A 22,635-nucleotide genomic window follows, 5' to 3' on the forward strand; every position below is an offset into this window, starting at 1 on the left:
AGCGTGATACCTAAAGGCCAAAGCAGAGAGATGTTTGTCTCTGCTCCACAAAGGCACGGCAGAGAGAGAGTGTCTGGGGACAGGAGACTGCACCCAGGTGAGTAGTGACCAGTCATCTCTGCCCAGGTGCCGGGGAAAAGAGGACCCCACCGGGATGCACTGAGAGACCTTCCATCTGCAGGAGCTGCTGCCTACCTGGTGCTGGGCCTCCTCCAGATTCCCACTAGCCCAGAGGGACAGGCCTAGGCCATGGCGGATTTTGGCTTCATCTTCTCTACGTCCCAGTTGTTCTGCCAGTCTCAGTCCTAGAGGAGAAGTAGAGTAAGTAGAGACTAGAGAAAAGGGTCCCTGCTGCTGCTACTGTTATATGCTGGACGAAGGGTGGGTTCCTCTGCCCCTTGTGATGTATTCAGGCTGCAGACAGGAGCAGGCTAACGCTGGGTCCCAGCAGTTAGGGGCAACACATGGGGGCGGGGGGGCCATGAAGGGTCACATGTCCCCAAATGCCATGGCCAGGAGGGGTGAAGGGCAGGACAACAGTAGGTGGGGCCAGAGCCGTTGGGTGGCCAGGGACTAACAGGCAGCCTGCTGCCCACAACTGAGGTCCTGCCCCCTGCAATCACTGGCAGGGGACACGGTGCCACATGGCTCCCCAGCTGTGGCACATGGGAGAGGGGCACAACTACCCTGAACCCAGCGGCGGGAAGTGGAGTGACATGCCTGGGGGCCAGAGTGAGCTGGGGCCCATTGCTCTCCCCAGTTCCCCACTGCTGCTGGTGAGTGGGGGCCTCCCACTGCTGGACTCCCAGCCCCACTAGTCCCCTGGCCACGTCTTGGGGGGAGGGGTTGATGAGGGGTTGTCCTGACTGGCGCTTCCTTGGGCTGGAGGGTTCCTGTGGCTGCTGGCCCCCATGTCACCCTTCACCAGTGGCCCCTGCTGGCAGTGCTAGCAGACCACTCCCCTGTGTGCAGGTGCCCCAGGAAGACAAGCGCTGCACATGTTCCTATGCTGCTGGAACCAGTGGATCAGCGGGAGGGTGAGGGTATGTCTACACTGCCACCCTAGTTCGAACTAGGGCTGCTAATGCAGGCATTCAAACTTGCAAATGAAGCCCGGGATTTAAATATCCCAGGCTTCATTTACATCTTGCCGGGTGCCGCCATTTTTAAATCCCCCTTAGTGTGGACGAATTCGGCTTTCTAATTTGAACTACTGTTACACCTCGTGTAGCTGCGGGCATGGAGTCCGCACTAAGGGGGATTTAAAAATGGCGGCACCCAGCAAGATATCAATGATATTTAAATCCCGGGCTTCATTTGCAACTTCGAATGCCTACATTAGCTACCCTAGTTCAAACTAGCGGGGGTAATGTAGTCATACGGAGTTGCAAATGAAGCCCGGGATTTGAATTTCCCGGGTTTCATTTGCATAAAGCCGGCGCCATTTTTAAATGCTGGCTAGGTCGGACCCCGTGCCGCGTGGCTACATGCGGCACGGACTAACTAGTTCGGATTAGGCTTCCTATTCCAAACTAGCTGTACACCTGTACACCTCGTTCCTAATCCGAACTAGCTAGTCTGTGCCGCGTGTAGTTGCGCGGCACGGGGTCCGACCTAGCCAGCATTTAAAAATGGCGCCGGCCGGCTTTATGCAAATGAAGCCCGGGAAATTCAAATCCCGGGCTTCATTTGCAACTCCGTATGACTCCATTACCCCCCCAGTTCGAACAAGGGGGGTAGTGTAGACATACCCTGAGTGAGTAACACAAGGGGCGCAGAAGAGCCAACTGGCAGGACACGCCTACAGCAGGCAGCCCCTGGCTGGGATCTTTGGGTTTTAGCCCTTCAAACATTGGAGATGAGCACGACTGAACTGAGCTGCCAGGTGCTGCTCGGGCCCTTCTTACTCTCCTGCCTCTCCTCAGCCAAGGCCTTCCTGCCAGACCTCCCAGGGCGGGTGCAGCTAAAGCTGGGGCAGAGATTTCCATCTGACCCACCACACAAACATCCACTTCTGTGCCAGCACCGCCCAAGGCCCCGGAACATCACACTTACATCCTGGCATGTGGGGCCTGCCGAGCTCAGCTGCAGAAGAGCAGCCTGCAGGGATTCTCAGCAGCTGGAGCAGCAGGGAGGTCACCTCCCATCAGGAAAGAGAGCTGCAAGGATCTCCCCCACCATTTTAACTGAAATCCCCTCGACTGCACGGAAATCCTGCTCAGCCTGCATTTCCTGGAAAGCAGCCAAACTGCTGTAGCTGCTGTAGCCAGCCCAGCTCCCCCATTCCACTCAACCCACTGACTCAACTTCTTCCTCGCACTGCGGCTGCCATGTGGCACAGAGGCTGCTCTTATCCTGGAGATGGGGCGGCAGCAGCGTGCACGGCCAGACCAAAGGGGCCCCCAGCTGCACTGCATGCCCCCTTCAAATAGTACTGTGCGGTGCAAGGTCAAGCGGCTCTGAGGCCCACTCCACAGTAATCAGAAGGGGAGAAACAGGTCGCTCCCAGCCGAGGCAAGCTCATCCTAGGGGGCTGTTTGTGGATCACGTCATTTCCTGGCCTGCAGTGTCACCGCCAGAGGAGTTTTCCCTCTCTCTGCTCAGAGTAGACTGGCTTTTCTAAGAGACTTGGGCTGCCTGAAGTTTGGTCATTAACCCTACCCCCAAGGCACTGACTGACCCTCAGCAGATTTGCCATCCCCTTGACTGCCACAACGTGCTGCTGCATGAAGGTCTGGGCAGCCTGGCCACTAAGGAAGGGCCCTGGGTGGTAGCTGCTCGTGACTGTAAGAGCTGGCAAAGATCTCAGGCGTGCGTACTCCCGTTCTGGCATCGCTGCCTTTCACAGGGCATGACCCCTCCCCACCCCCAGCAGACATAAAGCCACTGGATTGCTAATCCACTCACCTTCCTGCAAGTACATCACAGCCTGAGAGTAGTTCTGCAGGGCATGGTGCGTCCTCCCGAGGCTGCTGTAGGACATGGTTTTGGCCACCAAGTCATTCATTTGAGCTGCAATGCTGAGATGTTGCTCCTGATAAACCACTGCCCTCTCGTAGGTGCCCAGTGACTCATACGTTAGTCCCAGGTTCCCATACGCTCTGCCCTGGTGGGTGGGATTGTTGGTCTCCTCTGCAATCTGCAGGTCCAGCTGGTGGTACTGCAGTGCGGTGTCGTACTCACCCATTTGCTGATAGACTCCCCCCAGCCCGCAGGCGGCATCGCTCTCCAGAGCCTGGTCTTTCATTTCGCGGGCAATGTTTAGCTGCCGTTCCAGGCAGGAGATGGCTTGCTCGTAATTTCCTAATTGGCTGTGCAGACTCCCCAGCTCCCCATAGGCCTGGGCTTTGTTGAACGCCTCCCCAAGCTCATGGGCCACCACGAGCCGCTTCTCAAAGCAGACCAGAGCCTGCTGCAAACTTCCCATTGCCCTGTGCAGAGAGAAAAGCAGCGTTTGCTTTGCCTGGGTGGGCATGACATAAAAACCATCTTCCCCTGTCCCGTCCTGCAGAGAATCTCTGCTCTGCAGTTGGCTCATGTCTGGCATGGCCCCACCGCTAGCTCTCAGGGAATTTCAAAGCTACCATCACTGAACTTGCCAGGAAAGAGAGACTCACAAAAGCTACATCAGGCCCAAAGAATTGTTCAGGCCTCCTTTGTCCCCTGTAAACTCCCCACTCCCAGAGCACTGGGGCAGGGAAATGGAAGTTTAATTATTCTGGGTGATAGCACAGCCTGCATAACCTCACCCCTCACCACCCAGACAGCTCGGTCCTTCCTCAGCACCTGGTGAATATATCCTGCCCCACACCACTGCAGCTCCTTATAGCCACACGCAGGCACCCCTACAACCTCTCCACCACCCGCTTTCCATACACATATGCACTGCAGTCATGCATCTCCAATACACATACACCCCCCCAGTCTCCATGTATCCTCCACAGCCATACACCTCCAACATACATCTATTCACACATCCTCCACAGCTTTACAGCCTCATATCGGTACATGTACTCACAACCCACACAAATGCATCTGTAAAGCTTCCTCTCCCCCATACTATCTCTGCACATACCTTGCCCTATGCCCACCCCCTTAGCTGTCCATCCATATCTCTAAACAAATCTTTGTCTCCCCACAGGACACACACAGCTTGCTAACCAGTGACTGCATAGTGTGAGACAAATGCAGCACATTGTCTTGCGTCTGGGTGCTCAGGCTGGTTCCCTGCCAGCAACTCCCACTGGGAGCATGTGCACCCATATTCTGGCTGTGACACAGGTCACCATGGAATGACATGAATAGGGAAGGTCACCACAGAAAACAATCATCATCATTTGGCTATTTCCACTCATGCACTTCCAAGCCATTTATCATTGCCAAGGGCCATGCAACACTGCAGCCCTCGGCTTTTGTTACCTGTGCCCGTTTCCCAGGCCCCGATAGGCCTTCGCCTGGTCGTGCATGCGATTTAAGCTCTGAGCAACAGACAAGTACTGCTCATAATACTTGATGGCTTCTTCGTAATCTCCTAGAGCCTCGTAACAATCGCCCAGGTTTCCGTAGGCTCGGCCTCTGTCCAGGACAGCTTCGTTTCCACTCAGCTGCTGCAGCATGGCAAGCTGCTGCTCGAAGTACCCAATAGCTTCCTCCATGACATTCATGTTGATCTTGGTGATGCCCATATTGCCGTAGACTTGGGCCTCTATACTGGGGTCCTTCAGCTTCTGTCCAAGTTCCAGCTGCTCTTCGTAACTCTTGAATGCCATGGTGTATTTCCCAAGGGACATGTAGACTGCAGCAAGGTGGCCATGGGCTCTGCATTCACCCGGCAGATCCCCTAGCTCCTGGTAAACCTCCAGTTCCTGTGTATGGTACCCTAGGGCCTTGTCGTATTTCTGTATCATCCTGTACCCAGAGCCCAAGGCTGCATAGGCGCTGGCCTCCAATCTCCTGTCTTTGACATGATGGGCTAAGCTCAGCTGCTGCTCATAGAATTTTATTGCACCACTGACATCTTTTTTACATATAAAAATATCTCCCAGGTTCCCGAGTGCCCGGAATTTGGCTTGGGAGTTGTTCAGAGACTGGGCCAGAGACAGCAGGTACTTCTGGCACTCCTCGGCTTTGCTGAAGTCCATTAGGGCCTTGAATGCCAGGCCCAGGTTGCAGTAGGCCTTGGCTTGGCTCAGCTTGTCATGCAGGTCCTTTGCTAAGGCCAGATCCTGCTCGTAGTACTTTACAGCCTCCTCATAGTTCCCCAGGCAGTAATGGGCATAGCCAAGGTTGTGGCACACTTTCCCCTCCCCCTCCATGTCCTGCAGCTCTGGGGACAGGCGCAGGTATTGCTCATAGTAAGGGGCTGCCTGCACATACTCTCCTCGTGAGCAATGGAAGTTCCCCAGGTTACTGAGGGCCCGAGCTTCACTCTGTATGTCCCGCAGCTCCCGGGCGATGTTGAGGTGGTTTTGGTAGTGCTGCAGTGCCCGGTCATGGGCACCTAATGCCTGGTAGGCCACTGCTAAGTTCCCATGGGTGGATGCCTGCGAGGCCCGATCATTCACTTCCATCGAAATCTGCAGCTCCTGCCGGTGGTATTTCACAGCCTGATCATACATGCCAAGGGCGTTGTAGGCATTGCCCATGTTGCCATAGGCCCTGCCCTGAGCACCATAGTCATTCAGCTCCTGCGCAATGCACAAGTGAGTTTTGTGGAGCTTCAGGGCAGAGTCATAGTCGCCTTTCATCTGGTGAATGATCCCTGAGGAGGAACAGGAACAGACATTAGAGAGAGAAAAGCCCCTCAGCACTGCCCCTTCCTCACAGCTCTGCCTCTGCCCCTTCCCCACAATGCCACCCCCTGCCTTCCCGCACAGGGTTGCCTCAGCCCCCACACTGCTTCTCCCCCACAGCTCTGCCTCCGCCCCCCCACACTGCCCCTCTCCCATAGTGCTGCCTCTGCCCTAAGGATATAAACGACGAGTTGAGCTGTCGACTATCCAATAAGCCTCAGCTTATCAGGCAGTCACTACTCAGCTACTTGCTTCCCACCCCCCCTTGCTACTTCAGAAGCAGCAAGGATAGAGGGAGCAGAAGCTGGTGCTGGGGGGAGCCAGCTTAAAAGCCAGTTCCCCCCAGCACTGTCTCCACGGGGGGAGCGGGGGGGAGAGGAAGGAAGGGAGAGGCACAGTGGGGGACCCAGTGCGAGCTGAGACTAAGATCCTGGCAGCTCTCACTACATTTAAAAAGCAGACCCGCAGCTGTCCCAGTTCACACCGCCCCCAGGAGCTAGCCCCTTTATCAGCTAATTGAGTAGTTGACTACTCAATTAGTGTATTAACCTCTACTTAACATCCCTACTCTCCCCCCTCCATTGCCCCCCCACACTGTGGTGTGCCTCTTCCCCTGCACCCCCCAGGACTGCCTCTGCCTCCCACACTGACACTCCCTCCCAGCCCCACATGGCAACCTTTTCCCACACACCATCCCCAAACTGCTCCTCTCCTGCTGTGCTGCCCATAACTCCACAGCACTGCCCCCCAACAGCACCATCCCTCAACCCATACAGCAAGCCTTCCCCACACAGCGCTGCCCTTCCTCCAGCCACCCACACATCTCCTTCCCCACAGCATCACCCTCGGCCTCCCACCAACCCTTTCCCACACATTGCCCCCAACCCTAGACACTGACTTCCCCCACAGCACTGCCCCTCCTCCAGTCCCTCCCACCAACCCTTCTCCCCAGCACCAGGCCCAGCCCTGCAGCCCCACAGTATGGGGAACCACCTACATTTTCAGGAGCATTTAAGGGGTTCTTTAGCTACAGATACACTTTCCTCTTATAGTCCGAGTGCTCCAGCATTTTGTGGGTGTCCCTGTGCCTGGGCCCTGGCAGAGCAGCACACGGCACCCACTGGAGAGTCGCCTTGCTCAGCCATCACTCCTGGGCACTCAGGAGGCCCGATCAGCAGAGATGGAAGCCCTTGGCAGCTGGGCACGCAGCACCTCTAAAGGGCACTTGTGCAAAAGGACCTAGCAAGTCCATGAAAGTGCTGGCAGCAGCTCCCAGGATCCCAGCCTGGTGGAGGAGACCTCAGCCAGAGTGTGACCACCGCAGTGCCCCCGAGCAGGGAGTGGCTGGGGATGATGCAGCAGGCTGCCAGGGGACAGAGATACAGAACCAGCAGCTGGGATCAGGACTGAGGGGGCAGAAATTAGAGGTAGAGGCAGGGGAGAAGGGGCCTGGAGACAGCAGGCCTTGGACCCAGGTAAAGGCTGGTCTGTGACTGAGACTCATGAGTCTGTTTATCACCCAGGTTGCAGTCTGGAGCCTGCAATGACTAGAACAGAAGGACGAAAGATTTTTGCAGCCAAAAAGCAGAAAGGAGATGGGAGGACTTGAGTCCTGGGCATGTACGAACAATTCTGTGCTTGGAGGCGAAGAACAGAGAGCAAACCCTCCCCAAGGAGCTCAGAGTCCCCTAGAAAACAGACAGCGCAAGAAGGTGCTGGGATATCAATGAACCTGGGCCCTGGATGCCTCCATTCCTAAACTGGCAAAAGCTCAGCCACGAGGCCGTCACCATGGGGGGGCCTTATCCACTCTTTCCACAAGGCTCCTCCAAAGGGTCTGTGTGAATGGAGCAGGGGAGGGAACTGGATTTCTGCTGGAGCCTGAGGGGTGGGTCAAGAGCCCTGAACATCTCAACATTATCTTAGGCGAGTTCCCAGTTCAAAGGCATCAGAAGCTGGGCCTGGTACGGCAGCATTCCCAGACCTCTCAGCTGCCTGGGCACGCACATGTCCTGTGCTCTGCAGAAGAGGACGCAATCCCTGAGGTGGTCCAAGAAGGCGATCCCAATGATGGATGAAGCTCAGAGAAGCAGTGAGGCCGCGCTTCAGGGAGGGGGCCCAGCTAGCAGGGATGGCCTGGAAGCACAGAGAACCACCAAAACACAAAAAGCTTCTGGGTTGTCGCACTAACCATTACCCCAAAGGAGCAGCAACCCACCTGCCCGTCGCAGCTCTGACTTTGAATGAGAAGGTTGCAGGGCACTAAACACAGAGAGGCTTCATGGAATTAGCTCGGATGAAAGACACAAGTCCCTGTGTAATGCTTTCAGGACTGAGTCAGCAGGGGTCTTCCTCAGAGGGGAGGCTGCCCCATACCCTGCTGTACCAGCAGCTTGTTCCTGAGTTCTTAAGCCGCTCACCCAAGGGGATGTTGCTAAGTTTTCAGAAGTGGATTGGGTGGTTGAGACAACCACTGGAGCTAACCCTAACAAGTCCTGTACAGCCCATTCCCTCATTCCCCTGGGGCCAGTGCTGGTTTCTTCTGCCTCCCACAGACAATCGACTTTCCTGCCTGAGCCCCAGCCACACTGAGTATTACACAGACACGACTGAACAGTAAATCGGAATAGAAGAACTTCAAGGTGCCCATCATGAGTGCCCTACACCGCACAGCAAGCCCCAGCAGCTCACGTGGAGATGTGGCTGATAATCACGGCCACAAGACACTGGAACACCATAGGCCCAATCCCCAGGGTCTGCCCTATACCTGCAGCCAAGGGCGTGAGTCTCCTTTCAGTGAGTGGTGCACTCTGTACCAATGGGACTAATGAGACTGCACTTTCTTACAGGGAGCTCTGGGCCCTTTGTAGAGATTCTCCGGCCAGGAGAACAAATACAATTAGGGAGCAACACTCAGCACCTGGCCCCAAAGAGAAGTAATCAGCTGATTCCTCAACACATGCCAAAAAGCAGTGAGGATGCAATGGAAGGATGAGAGAGGGGTGGGCTTCCAGGAGTCCATACTAGGTACTAGGCATTTGATCCAGCTCTTGTTTTGTACTTACAGACACAAATGCAAAGACAGATGGCTTTACAAGCAGAGCTGGAATGCAACAGCTGAAATCTGCTTTCCCGAGGCAATTTGGAGCTAACAGATTCATTTTTAAAATTCATATTGGACTGAAAACCCAAAATCCCAATATGTGCCCATGACATATTCTGGCCAGACATATTACTAGCAAAGCAAGTTATCCATAAATTCTGTCGGTTTCCCTCCCAATAGGAAGCTTCAGGATGCAGCAATTTATCCTGTGAAAGAAATTTATCCTGGGCAGAGAGAAATAAGATTTATACAGTGAGGCCTGGGCTGCTGCTGCCGAGTCTTTGTTTGCATTGTAAGCACAAACAGATTTACAGTTTATCAAACTGCAAGACTCATCTGAGTAGCTAAATGCCATTCAACTCCCTCCAACTATGCCAATGTCCCCCGATCCTGACCTACCACACCCCTTCCTGCTCATATTCTTGGGAATCACTACTGTGCCAGTGCACTTCAGCTCTTCCCTAGCCCCTCCTGTTATTCCTGCTGCTGTTCAGTCCTAACTTGCATTTCCTGCTATGCCAGTCGTAGGACAGCAGACTGGACAACGGTGACATGAAACTAGGAGAGGGCTCACTCATTCCACATGTGTCCTGTGTGGGATTTGAAGCCAAGGAGCTACAGCTCTCCCTCTTTTCACCTCCAAGCTCCAAGTCTCCATCCTCACAGCCAAAGCAATGAGGTGGGGAGACATCTCAGGATCCATGAGAACCTGAGACTTCAGAAAACAGATTTGTATCTGAGCCTCACCTACTTTTAAAGACATTAACTACCTGGCCCTCTTCCACCTGGGAGCTGGGGGGCCTTTACAAATGCCAGCCAACACCTGCACAACCTCACAGAGAGGCAAGCAATGGAGCTGGAAGCATCAGTAAACCTACCAATGCAATGTACCTGCCTCTGTGAGAAGGCAGCTGTGTAACTGCACACAGCCAGGAAAGACAAATCCTCCATCCAGCAGAAAGGGTCAAGTGGGTGCTGTGTGACTACTGAGGTGGAGTTTGATCAGGGCACCATGTTAACCAAGAGTTAATACTGTGGAAGAACAATGATTGTAAATATGCCACCTTGTCCTTTGGAGCTGTAAAGATAGAAAAGAACTAGGGTATCTGCACGGGACAAAGGGACAGTGGGAATAAGTAGAATGCCTGTTGGTTGTAAAGAGGGGACACATATTTCTATGTTCAGTTTGTTAATCACTTGTTTTCCTTTCAGCCAGCTTTTCCATGTGCCTTGGCTCAGCAGAGCTTCTATGAGATTAGTGTGAGCAGCCAAGCCTGTCCCAAAGTGACATAATGCAGCAGGCTCCATGTATGGAAAAACTAAACACATGGCTCACTGAAAACCACAACTGAGAAAACTTTGGTTTCAAAAATAAAGGGACTGGTAAACATTTCCTAACCTGTTCCTGCTGCACAGACAGATTCCTGTGAGGTGCAAGACACGTAATCACTCTCTATCACAGGCAGTATTGCCAGGGACCCCATCCTTCTTCTGCAAGGGAGCACCCATCAGATGGAAAGATGCTTCACATTACAGACGCTCATTCCACGGGGGAGGAGAGGTTGTACTAATGCTCTGGAGAGACATTATCTGAGACACTTTCAATGGGAGTTATGAGTTGGGGTAACCTCAGTCCAGGGTCAAGCAGAGAAGATGGTTGGGTGTTGGCCACAGGAGGGAGAGGGGACAAAAACACTTATTCCTCCAATGCTCTCAGCCATGAAACAATGACATCCTGAAGACCTGTCTGGACATGCAGGGAGGGGAACTTTGCGTCAAGCACTTGCATGGAGGATGCTCACTGGAGAGCAGGGCCTCAACATACGACAGGCCTGGTGGGGAACCTCGTTGGGGTCACAAGTCTTCAGCCAACCTGTGAACGTTGCCACTGGCTCAGACACCCACCAACTCCTGGAGGTGTTCTGATGAAAGTATTTTCAAAAGCCATTGACAAAACTCAAGAGTCACTGGAAGAGGCTTGAAAACATTCCAGGGGGCACAGTTGTGCGTTTATAGTAGCATTCAACACTGGAAACTCAAGAGGAAACAAGCTCATTCCACAGGGAAGAAAAATTCCCACGGACACCTTCTCCAAATCATTGCAAGTTCACACTGACTCACCTGGGCAAAATCCCACCTGTGCCTAGATTTACACATAACATCACAGCCATCAAGGTGGGAGAAGGAAGAAACAATCAATCACCAGGGAACCGCAGCTATTCCACATTTGCCCCAAGGCAGCAAAAAGCAACAAGTTATCTTTTCTGTGGAGCCGAGGTCAGCTGCAGGCTCCTTTGGCAACTCCCACCTGCCCTGACTCTTCTGGGAGAGTGACGTTCACACACACAAGGACTCCTGCATTTTGCTTCAGCTACACCAGACTAACACGGCTACATTTCTATTACAAGGACTCAGGGCAGAGTCCCTAGGAACGGACACTCGAGCATTCAGATGACACAAACAAGACTCTTCTGGTAGTGCTGCACATGCACACTCACCTGCATATTCACCCCACATGCCCAAGATCCCCAAAGCCCCAAGAAATTGATTACACCTACTCACACATGCACCATAAAACCCTGAACATTTACACACCAACAGCCGATACCCACTCATACCCCAGGAGTCCACTCCCCTCACTCCCCCAGTAAGAACATATAGTGCTTCCCAGGCACAAAACACCAACAAACCTAATGTGTGTTCAATACCTGTTTGCTATACTGCATGACACCCAAGGCCATTTCTTATCAGGCACTATACCAACAACATCAAGTTGCTAGACATAAAATTGTCTCAGAAAGAGCAGCCACCAATCAATACCCAGGCAGGAGTGGCTTCTGCAGGGTGTTAATGAATTCATTAGTAAGACTTATGTGGTGTAAAAGCACATTTGTAAATCGCTTCTTCACAAAGCACAAACGCCTCATTAATCCTCAGGGCACCTGGCTTGGAAATAACATAATCCAGCACCAACATTTCCAGGAGCAGAGCAAGATCCACAAGAAAGGCCCATCATTGTCTCTGTTCGGTTTTCTATGGCCAGCAGGTTAGCAGCACTGGCCGGCTTGGCTGGAGACATCTGAGAGGAAGGTAAAAGGAAGGGCAGGCAGAGGGAAGAGTGCTGTGGAATGCAATTGCACTCAGAGGAACTGGGAATCACATAAGAACTGCAGCCTTGTTTACCTCACAGGGATGAATCCATTCCAAGAGACTGGACTCCATGACACAGTGCCACAGGGCTTTTAGGCTTCAGCTGTGCACACGCCCTGTCAAACTTCTCAAGGTCCCTTCCAGTTCTAGTATTCAGTGTTCAAAATGATAGGGGTTGTCACAGCTAAGCAATGGGTATAAGCATGTAGTGAGCTGTGCATGGCTGAAAGGGGTACAGCAGGCCCCTGCTGCCTGACTATTGGGCTTCTGGAGTCAAGCCACCATCATCAGGAAGAAACTTACTCAGCTCCTGCAGATGGCATGAGACAGCCATTGGGCCTCTGAAGAGTAGCCAGAACTGGATAGCTGCAATCAGTTCCTCTCTCCCGTTTGCAATGTTCCTATTTCACGTACCACCATGTGAACCATGTAATTTGCTCAGCTTCCTGGCCATCAGCACCCGCTCTACTGATGCAGGAAACTGAAATTCCCCTGTGTGTATGGAGTGAGACATCACAGAGAGTTTATCTGTACATGAAAAGCTGACAAATATAAATAATGTGAGATTAGGAGAGAGCAGGTTGTTTTGCAAATACCTTTTCAGTCTGACATGTTTGAAGTTGCATGAATGAGATAAAGGGCATCAAAGAATTTAAAAATAATTAATGCACAATGCCTGCTCAGCCCTCTCCCCCAACTCCTTCCCTGGTCTGATGCAACTACAAGCTCCCCTCAATAACCACCTTGGAAAGAGAGAGTGAGCACATGGGTCTGTACACACAAGCATGTGCATGGAACACTTGGTCATTTGGGGCCTTGCGGAATGAGCAACCTTCCCTTCCTTTACCTTCCATATCCTCAAAGCCCAGGTCACCTGCCATATGTAAAATATCCCAGCTGCAGAACCAACCTCTGAGAAACTGAACTGGACTCCAGCAGGCTGGCCTGTAACCTAACATCTCATCCATCCACAGAGCACTGAGATGAAAAACTGGACTTAGAACAGACTTACACAGCAGGGTAACTAAGGACCAGCTCCCATCCAGCCACACCATAAGCAGTGCTGAGAACCAGCAGGTGTTTGGAAAATCACAGGTCCAACTTTAGGCATTGTAGGAGGCTATGGGGGCAGTTGTGTTCAGTGGGATCTGGAAACAGGAGGCTGGAACTGGTGATCTGGTGAGGGGGATCTAAGGTGTGGGGGACTGGCATGGGGGGTGTTGGGATACAGGGGACTCTAGGGTCAGTGGCTGGTGCTGGGGGGGAGGCTCTAAGGGTTAGGGTGAGTACTGGGGGGACTCGGGAGGCTGGGGCCTTTTGCAGACTGGTAACATTTTATGTGAATACTTGCATATTCTCTGTTTACACAATGAATATGCAAATATGCAAATGAATCATAGAATCATACAGCTGGAAGAGACCTCAGGAGGTCATCAAGTCCAGCCCCCTGCTCTAGGCAGGACCAATCCCAACTCAATCAACCCGGCCAGGGCTTTGTCAAGCCGAGACTTAAACACCTCTATGGATGGAGACTCTACTGCTTCCCTAGGTAACCCATTCCAGTGCTTCACTACCCTCCTAGTGAAATAGTTTTTCCTAATATCCAACCTGAACCTCTCCCACCACAACTTGAGACCATTGCTCCTTGTTCTGCCGTCCATCACTACTGAGAACAGCCTCTCTCCATCCTCTTTGGAACCTCCCTTCAGGAAGTTGAAGGCTGCTATCAAATCCCCCCTCACTCTTCTCTTCTGCAGACTAAACAGACCCAACTCCCTCAGCCTCTCCTCATAAGTCTCATGCTCCAGCCCCCTCATCATTTTGGTTGCCCTCCGCTGGACCCTCTCCAATGAGTCCACATCCTTTCTATAGTGGGGGGCCCAGAACTGGACACAATACTCCAGATGTGGCCTCACCAGAGCCAAATTAAAGGGGAATAATCACATCTCTGGATCGGCTGGCAATGCTCCTCTTAAAGCAACCTAATATGCCATTAGCCTTCTTGGCTACAAGGGCACACTGTTGACTCATATCCAGCTTCTCATCAGGTATGTCTACACTACCCCCCTAGTTCGAACTAGGGGGGGTAATGTAGTCATATGGAGTTGCAAATGAAGCCCGGGATTTGAATTTCCCGGGCTTCATTTGTATAAAGCCGGCCGGCGCCATTTTAAAATTCCGGCTAGTTCAGACCCCGTGCCGCGCGGCTACACGCGGCATGGACTATCTAGTTCGGATTAGGAAGCCTAATCCGAACTAGCTAGTCCGTGCCGCGTGTAGCTGCGCGGCACGGGGTCCGAACTAGCCGGCATTTAAAAATGACGCCAGCCGGCTTTATGCAAATGAAGCCCGGGAAATTCAAATCCCGGGCTTCATTTGCAACTCCGTATGACTACATTACGCCCCCTAGTTCAAACTAGGGGGGTAGTGTAGACATACCCATCCACTGTAACCCCCACGTCCTTTTCTGCAGAACTACTACGTAAGTGGTTGGTCCCCAGCTTGTAACTATGCTTGGGATTCTTCCATCCCAAGGGCAGGACTCTGCACTTGTCCTTGTTGAACCTCATCAGATTTCTTGTGGCCCAATCCTCCAATTTGTCTAAGTCACTCTGGACCCTATCTCTGCCCTCAAGCGTATCTACCTCTCCCCCTAGCTTAGTGTCATCCGCAAACTTGCTGAGGGTGCAATCCATCCCTTCATCCAGCACTGCGGTGGCCACAGCTAGACCACAGTGTCCAGCTCTGGGGGCCACACTTCAGAAAAGATGCGGACAAATTGGAGAGACTCAAGAGGAGAGCAACAGAAGTGAACCTGCCTAGGGAAGAACGCTTACAAAAACTGGACATTTAGTCTTCAGAAGAGAAGACTAACAGGGGTACCTGGTAAGAGTCTTCAAATATATTGAGGGCTGTTATAAAGAGGACCGAGATCAATTGTTTTCCATACCCACTGACAGTCAGACTAGCAATAATGGGCAGTAAGGGAGGTTTACGGCAAACATTCTAACTAAAAGGAGAATTAAGTTCTGGGAAACGGCTCCTAGGGGAGGGTGTAGAAGCCCCTGCACTGCTGGTTTTTAGGAAGAAGCTGGACAAAAACCTGTCAGGGCTGGTCTAGGTTCACTTGGTCCTAGCTCAGTATGGAGGGGGATGGACTAAGACGACCTCCTGAGATCCCAACCAGCCCTACCTTTCTATTATTCTGATCTTTTTGATGCATTTCCAGACCCTTATTATTACACTAAATGCATGTTATGTATGCAAACATATGTAGTTCTATTTTTAGTTGCAGTATGTTACACATTTGCACTGTAACCAAACTGAAATTATTCTACTGTTGAGTGTTGAAATGGAGTATCAGGAAGGTCAAAAGAGTGATAAAAATAGCAGTTTAAACCAGTGGTCCTCACTGAGACATCAGAACAAAAATGCGGAGCCTGGTGGCACCCTTAAAGACTAACACACTTAGAGCACAGGCTCTCGTGGGCTGCAGCGCGCTTTGCCAGATACATGAAGCAGGCAGTGTCAAACACAGGAAACTGTTCTTTAGATATTTTGGTGCTTAAAAAGAGCCTAAGAAATCTTCTTAAGGAGAGCCTTATTGGGACGGCTGTTTTCATGCCTGCAAATCTCAAAAATGGTTACATCGATTTTTTAATTGCTTTTAAAAAAATCACAAGGGCTGAGGATAAACTTGAGACATTTTGCCCAAGTCTTTTTTTTTTTTTTAATTTTTGAAAAAGGTTGCAAGATATTTGAACACATTAGGGTCTACAACTGAAGTGTCTCTTCAAGTACAACTTCACTGCCAGATCACTGTAGTTACTTACAATGCATCTTTGCCTTTATGATTAAATAGGACGGCGTTTCTCAAATTATGTGCTGTGGCCCATTACCGGGCCACGGGAAAAAAATACCGGGCCTCAGTGTGGCTGCCGGGAGGGAAGCAGAGTAGGGCGGGCTGGGAGAAGGTGGGGGGGGAGGGGAGAACCGGTCGCCGGGAAGCAGAGCTGGGGGCAGCGGGGCTGTCCCGTGGAGATCCGGGCAGGCGGACAGCGGAAGCAGGGTTGGGGGTAGCGGGGCTGTCCCGCGGAGATCCGGGCAGGCGGACAGCGGAAGCAGGGTTGGGGGCAGCGGGGCTGTCCCGCGGAGATCCGGGCAGGTGGGCGGGCAGCTGGCGAAAGCATGGCTGGGGGCAGTGGGGCTGTCCCGCGGAGATCGGGGAGCGCAGGTGGTGGAACTAGGGCTGGCCAGGAGCCAGGGGGGCTGGCCAGGGGAGATCAGGAGGAGAAGGACGGGAGAACCAGCTGCCGAAAGCAGGGCCGGACGGGGGCGGCAGGGCTGGACTGGGGAGATCGGGAAGAGGGGGGGGGGGGGGAGCGGGACTGACCTGGGCACATGCAGACCCTGCAGATGAGTGAGTCTGGTCAGGGATTCCATTTTGCCCCCTCCCCCGCCCCCACATACCCTTCCTCGAGTAGTTGTGAACTGCCTGGCAGGTAGACACTCTCAGGCAGCGTGAGCACATCTACCAGCCAGGCAGCTCACAGCTAAGGACTGATACATCTAATTATAATAAAACTTACCTAATTAGAAAATACCAGGCATTTTATATGTCTGGTAATTTTTCAATTTCTTTCCCGGACAAAACCCTCAAATACCAGACTGTCTGGTACAAAACTGGACACCTGGCAACCCTGTCCTTCCTTGCACCCTCCCTCTTAGCCAGATACTCTACCCCCAATCTGCTCCTGCTCCCGCCTTCTGGAGTGCTCATGCGGCACTGGGTCCCCCAATCCCTGGCCCAGGCTGGGCAGAGGATGCAGCCGGGTGAAACACTGAAATTTTATTCATTTTTCATTCTTTTTTTATATGTGTTTATATTTTTGGGCTGCAAAAAATAGTACTAAAAAAAAAGTTCCAACTGAAGTAAAAAGTTTGGGAAACCCTGGTCTAGCCAGCTTTCTATCCATCTTACAGTACATTTATCCAATCCATATTCCCTTAACTCGCTGGCAAGAATATTGAGGGTGACGGTATCAAAAGCTTTGCTAACACTGGCACTAGGGGCTTTGGGAGGACCAGAAACAACTTATTTGAATATTCATCATTTGCTTAATGAATCTGCAAATGTGCAAATGAATGTTACCGGTCCTCCAAAAGCTCGTGAATGGATTTACTGGTCCCCATGGAAAACACCCTGGAAGCTCCTTACCCTGAAACTGCACTGTCTGGGGGTATATCTATACTGTGGAGTTATTTTGGGATACCGGAAGTGTACCGAAATAACTATTGTGCATCTTTTGAAGCGGCCCATTATTCTGAAACAGATTTCGAAATAACTGGCAGCTTATTCTAACGTCATGGTAACCCCCATTCCACAAGGGCTTAGGGGCATTTTGAAATAGCAAGTTATTTCAGAATTACAAAATAAACTATTTTGAAATACTGTACTCTTGAAATAAGCTATGCAATTTGCATAGTGCCAACTGCGTAGCTTATTTCGAAGTAAGGGTGCTGTGTAGATGAACCCTGAACTATAATACATGCTGTACATGCCCATGGGCAAAGTTAACTCCCTTCAGCAGGGTCATGCCTGTTGCATCTGCCTGGGTCACGGGTGGTAGACAGGGCATCTCCCATATGTAATACACCGCATGTAAAATGTTCTATTGCTAAGCACACTCGATGAGTCTACATTGGGATTTTAAACGATTCTCTTTCAAAATGAGCTAAATCCTCCCACTCTATGAAAATAAAGCAGAGCCCTCCGGGCCCAGCTCCGAGAGTGAAGGATACATTCCTCTCTCTGCTTTTGCATTGCAAGACATGCAGCATATAAGGGAAGCAGATGCAGAGGGAAATAGAAGCTTAGCATCCAAACGCAATTACTGGAGACTGTAAACAGTCCTTTGTCATATTATAAAGTGCCTTTTCTGCATGGCACTCAGCAGAGTTAAGAGTTGCAGAGGCTGAAAGCCAGCTCTCTAGATGGGGCCTTGGAATCTGAAAACACCATCTGCTTTGCAAAGGTTGACAGTCAGAGTCCTGGTTAAACTCCACATCTCCTTGTTATGAAGGGCTTGATAACTTGGGATTTGCCCTCAGTCCATTACTTTCTGCTTACTGACTCACAGAACACTCTCTGCCTCCCTGCAGAGCACTCGGCAGCTGGGCTATGTTACATGCTGTCGCTGTCTCACTCGGCATTAGATAGTACAGGGGAGGGCCTTCCGTCTCAATCACTGAAATGCAAACACAAATTTCTGTTATTTCAGCAAAGAGGCCAATGCTGACATTCTGGCTCAGAAACACACATCCAGATGCATTTTTGGCTGGCAGTGTGGTTATTCTGATGAGGTTTTGTTTTACATGTGGCTTAGATGAAAGACAATTAAGACTTAACATCTAATTGGTATTGGATGCATTTTAAATAGCATCAATGGACTTTCTCAACAAGAGCTGCACATTTTGTTTTCTCAAAGTAACTTAACTCCGACAAAGAGAAGGGCAGAAAGGTACAGCTAAAGTATCAGCTGATAGGCGAGATACTACATTTAGAAGCTAAGAAGGCTATTTCAAAGTCAAGCAGGGAGTGGCTGAGTCAACACTACCGATTAAGTTACATTTAGGCTTAAATCCAATTCAAGAAAAACATTTCTCCTACACTGAAACCCTCACAGCTCCACAGAAGAATTTCTGGAATCATGTGATGAAAGTATTGCTAAATACAAAGCTGCTGTAAGATTAACAAATACAATGGCACAGAGAAGAACTTTCTAATCCCAATTTGCCTCACTGGTTTTCCAGCTGGCAAAATGGTGAGAGCATTAAGAACTTGAGTGAGTTTGTGTGAGGTCTATAGAAGAGAAAGCAAAGGCACATGAACATGCCAGTGATGCACAGGTTCTGTCCGGCTCCAGCCTAAGCAGGCACAGTGAAAAATTTTGCTTGCAGAGTCTGTTAACGCTGTCTCTGGCGTATTTCTGTGCTAAGAGGGTTATTTCATGGACCTGGCAAACAGAGCATCGGAATGTATGTAAGGCTCAGGCAAGAAAGAAGAAATACTGTTCAGTTTCAGACTTGAGGTCTCCTCTCCAAGCTTATAGGGAACTTGCTCTACCCCACTGCATGTGTCACACAGGAAGAGAGGGCAGAGGCCAGAAAACACAAAGCTCTCAGAACCCATTGCAGGGAATTGCAAGGCTGAGGAAACCAATTTTAGCTTCTGCTTCCCCACACTACACGTCTGGCAATAGAAACCGAACATGCAGAGAGACACGTGCCCCACAGAGGAGCACTGCTTTGCAGAGGAGAACAGCAGCCATTCCTCATGCTGAAAGTTCAACCCTGTTTGTACGAACTCACTCTCTCTCTCCCCTCTGCACTGTTCAGAGGCCATTCTGTGGAGTCCTGGGGCAAGAACTCCCATGTGGCTGTGCCCTTTCGCTGAAGGCCCTTCAGTAGAGGATCCCCCTTTTCTTCCAGCCAGGTCTCCCTAGGAGCTGTCAGTAGCTCATTACTGAAGCACGCTGAGTTGAACCCCATGTACAGCTACCCGGCACTATCCTGGAGAGGCACTGGGGTGTGGTGGGCCAAAGCTTAGGGTTCCTGAAGTATAACTAGTGGGGTGGTGCCGCTGCACCAAGGCTGGCTTCTTTGTACAATGTGGCTGGAGTTAGTGCAAAGCTCAGCTAGACGGAGAGACTCAGCAATGGCATCTCCCCTTCCCATCTTCACAGGTCGTTTCCTGCTCCCTTAATTCCCATCCCATGTTCCCTATGCCCCAGGAAGGGGATCACACTACCAGGGTTCCTAATGGAGACTCCCCTGCTATCAAATGAACACAGTGATACTCAACTCATACCCAAACACCATCTTCCTGCACTCATGCATGGACCAGGCTACACAGGGCAAAGCTTGCCACAGGAAGCACCTTCCCTTTAATTCTATGCCTGGCAATGAGCAATGATCACAGGGGAGAGACCCGAGATTCATGCCCAGGTCGCACACCTTAAACCCCAGCCCTGGGCATGTGCTCCACCCCACCTTCTGGTCCAGCTGAGCCCAGAACATGCCTCTCCTGCCCTGTTGTCTGCCAGCAGAGGCCAGAGAGCGGTTCTCATGCCCCCGCAATGGATGAGTCTCCCAGCATCTGCCACAGACATGGGGAATGTAATTAGCTCTTTGCTAAGTGTGTTTGCATTGATATTTTTCTAAATCCCTTATACAAACATCTCTTATACAAGGGCACTTCAGACTCAAAACATGGTCCTGTCCAGCCCTGCTGGCCATCAGCTCCCTGGCATACCAACAAAGCATTACCACATTCAGCACTGGCTCTTGCTAGGGAAACAACACAGGAGGTTCTTGCATCATAAACCCAGTTAGTCTCCCCCACTTGCTACAGTTTGAGGATAGAAAAAGGAAACTCGGTGCACTAATTAGAAAACTTGAGCTGCTGTGTTTTCTCCAGTTCACCTTATCTTCTTCATTCAGCTCTTGAAGACTCAGCTATTAAAGGAAATTAAGTAATTCATCAAGCCCATTTCAATTATTTGCCATGGATAACATCAGAGTGCAATTAGCATCTACAAATGAACCAAGTACCAGCTGCCAGCCGGAAGCAGAAGTTAATTTCCAGTGCAGGGCTGCCTGCTAGAACATGCACTTCCAGGGCGAATGGGGGGGAGGAGGGAAGTAACCAGATATTTCATCATCTCAATAGCCCCTCCCTGCCACACCCATCCACAGCCACACCTGCTCTGCAGCAGAGATTCCCAGCCAGGAGACCTCCTGGAGCAGGAAAGTAAGTCACAGCAAGAACCACCTGAGCTCTCTGAATTCCCAGGCAAAGAGAGAAATGAAACTGGGGAATTCCTTCTAAATCCCCTGTCTAAGGTAACTGTAGAACTCCCCACAGGGAGAGACACTGTCCCAAGCCGGCTGGGCTCTGCGCTTGCTTTGAAATCAGCTCTGCCAGAGTTTGGCCAGTGCCCCCTTAGGGGTAGCCAGAAGAACAGGCAGCATTGCATTGGGTAAGATGAATAAGCAGAGCCACCTTTCGGTTGGCAACCCTCTCACTCCCCCCCCCCCCCCCCCACACACTTAAGGGCTCAGCTGGGCCTGATGTTCTGCAGGGGTCCCAAACCCTTGACAAGATGGCAACCATGATGTCCTAATCCCCAGTGGCCCTGATCATGCTGCCACAGCTGCTTTGCACATAAACCCTTCTCTTGGCTCAGAATTGCCAACCCCCAACTTACTTTCCTGCCTTTCAACTCCCTGCCAGGAGCACCAACAGCCTCATGGCAAGATGTGGGGATGGGCCCTTGGATGGAAGGGATAGGGCCTGGGGGACTCAGTCCTCAGTGCTGCTGGAAGTGCACAACATTGGCTGCCAGGCAGCCCTCAGCACTACCAGGAGCACAGTGACCCCGCACAGCACTGCCCAGAGCCTCCCCAGTTGGCAGGCCTGCTCTGCAGTCATCTCCTGCTTCACGCTCTGCCACTTGCGCACATTCAAGGGCTGGCCCAGGGGCACGCTTTGAACCTGCACAGTGCCGACTCCCGGCAGGGGTGTTGGAACAATGTGTACAGTGAGGGTATTAGGAGCCATTGCACCACACTAAGCCTGCATAGAATGGAAACCACTGCCAGCCAGGGGGTGCTACAGCACCCCTGGACCCTGGGCAAAGGACTGAGATGGGTCAAGAAGCCAGGGAGCTGAGAAGGTGGCTCAAAGCACAGCTCCCTGCAGTAAGTCACAGTTAAGCATTGTTATGCTATTCCACACACATCCTGCAGGGCACTTACCTAGATTGGAGGAGGCTCTGCCCTCAGCAGCTCGGTCCTGCAGGCTCTCAGCTATGCCCAGCTGTTCTTCATGGTACTGTTTGGCCCTCTCCAAGTCTTGCATACATCTGGCAGCATGGCCCAGGCCAGCATAGGCCCGCATCTCAATGGCCTTCTCAGCCAACTCCTGGGCCAGCTCCAGCACGTAATTGTGGTAGGACATGGCCTTGTCGAAGTTCCTCCGGTAGTGGTGGGCACTGCCCAGGTTGCTATAGGCTCGCGCCTCCTCCCGCTTGTTCCCCAGCTCCTTGGCAATCTTCAGGTGCTGCTCGTGGCACTGCACAGCATTCTCAAAGTCCCCCATGGCGATGTACACTGCCCCCATGTTGCCCAGCTCGCGGGCCTCCGAGAGCTCTTCTTTGGACTGTTTCGCAAGGAGCACACACTGCTTGTGACTGGCCAGGGCATTGGGGTAGTCGCCAATGGCTGTGTACACATGGCCCAGGCTGCTCAGGGCGGAGGACGCTGCCTGTGAGACGAGAAAGAGAGAAGGTGAGGGCGAGAGCCTGTGGAAAGAGCCAGGTCAAAGAGAGACACAACATTCACCAGTAATCATGAACAAACTTCAGCTCTGCTTCCTGATGATCCAGTGGAAACCTGGCTACATGCACCTGTGATACGATGCTCAGGAGAAAAAGCTGCAGCTGCCAACGGGAGGGGTAAATGTGCCATTTGTGATTTTCCAGCAGCTGGGGCATTTCTTGGAGGGCAGCCTGTGGCAGTGAGAGGCTG

At 51.6% G+C, this 22,635-nt stretch overlaps 1 protein-coding gene across 10 annotated transcripts in view; it reads right to left on the reverse strand.

The window, feature by feature from the left end:
* The window catches only part of TTC28 (tetratricopeptide repeat domain 28), a 590,183-nt gene that overhangs the window by 93,470 nt on the left and 474,078 nt on the right, over positions 1-22,635 (reverse strand). For all 10 annotated transcript variants that reach the window (XM_075898910.1, XM_075898909.1, XM_075898911.1 and 7 more), the window contains 4 exons: positions 21,865-22,372; positions 4,420-5,761; positions 2,908-3,431; positions 196-305 (listed from right to left, as the gene is read on the reverse strand). In XM_075898910.1, coding sequence (XP_075755025.1) covers positions 196-305; positions 2,908-3,431; positions 4,420-5,761; positions 21,865-22,372 — 2,484 coding nt within the window. The remainder of the gene's footprint in view (positions 1-195; positions 306-2,907; positions 3,432-4,419; positions 5,762-21,864; positions 22,373-22,635) is intronic.

The sequence above is a fragment of the Pelodiscus sinensis genome, chromosome 15 (genome assembly GCF_049634645.1).
Source record: "Pelodiscus sinensis isolate JC-2024 chromosome 15, ASM4963464v1, whole genome shotgun sequence".
NCBI classification, from domain to species: domain Eukaryota; kingdom Metazoa; phylum Chordata; order Testudines; family Trionychidae; genus Pelodiscus; species Pelodiscus sinensis.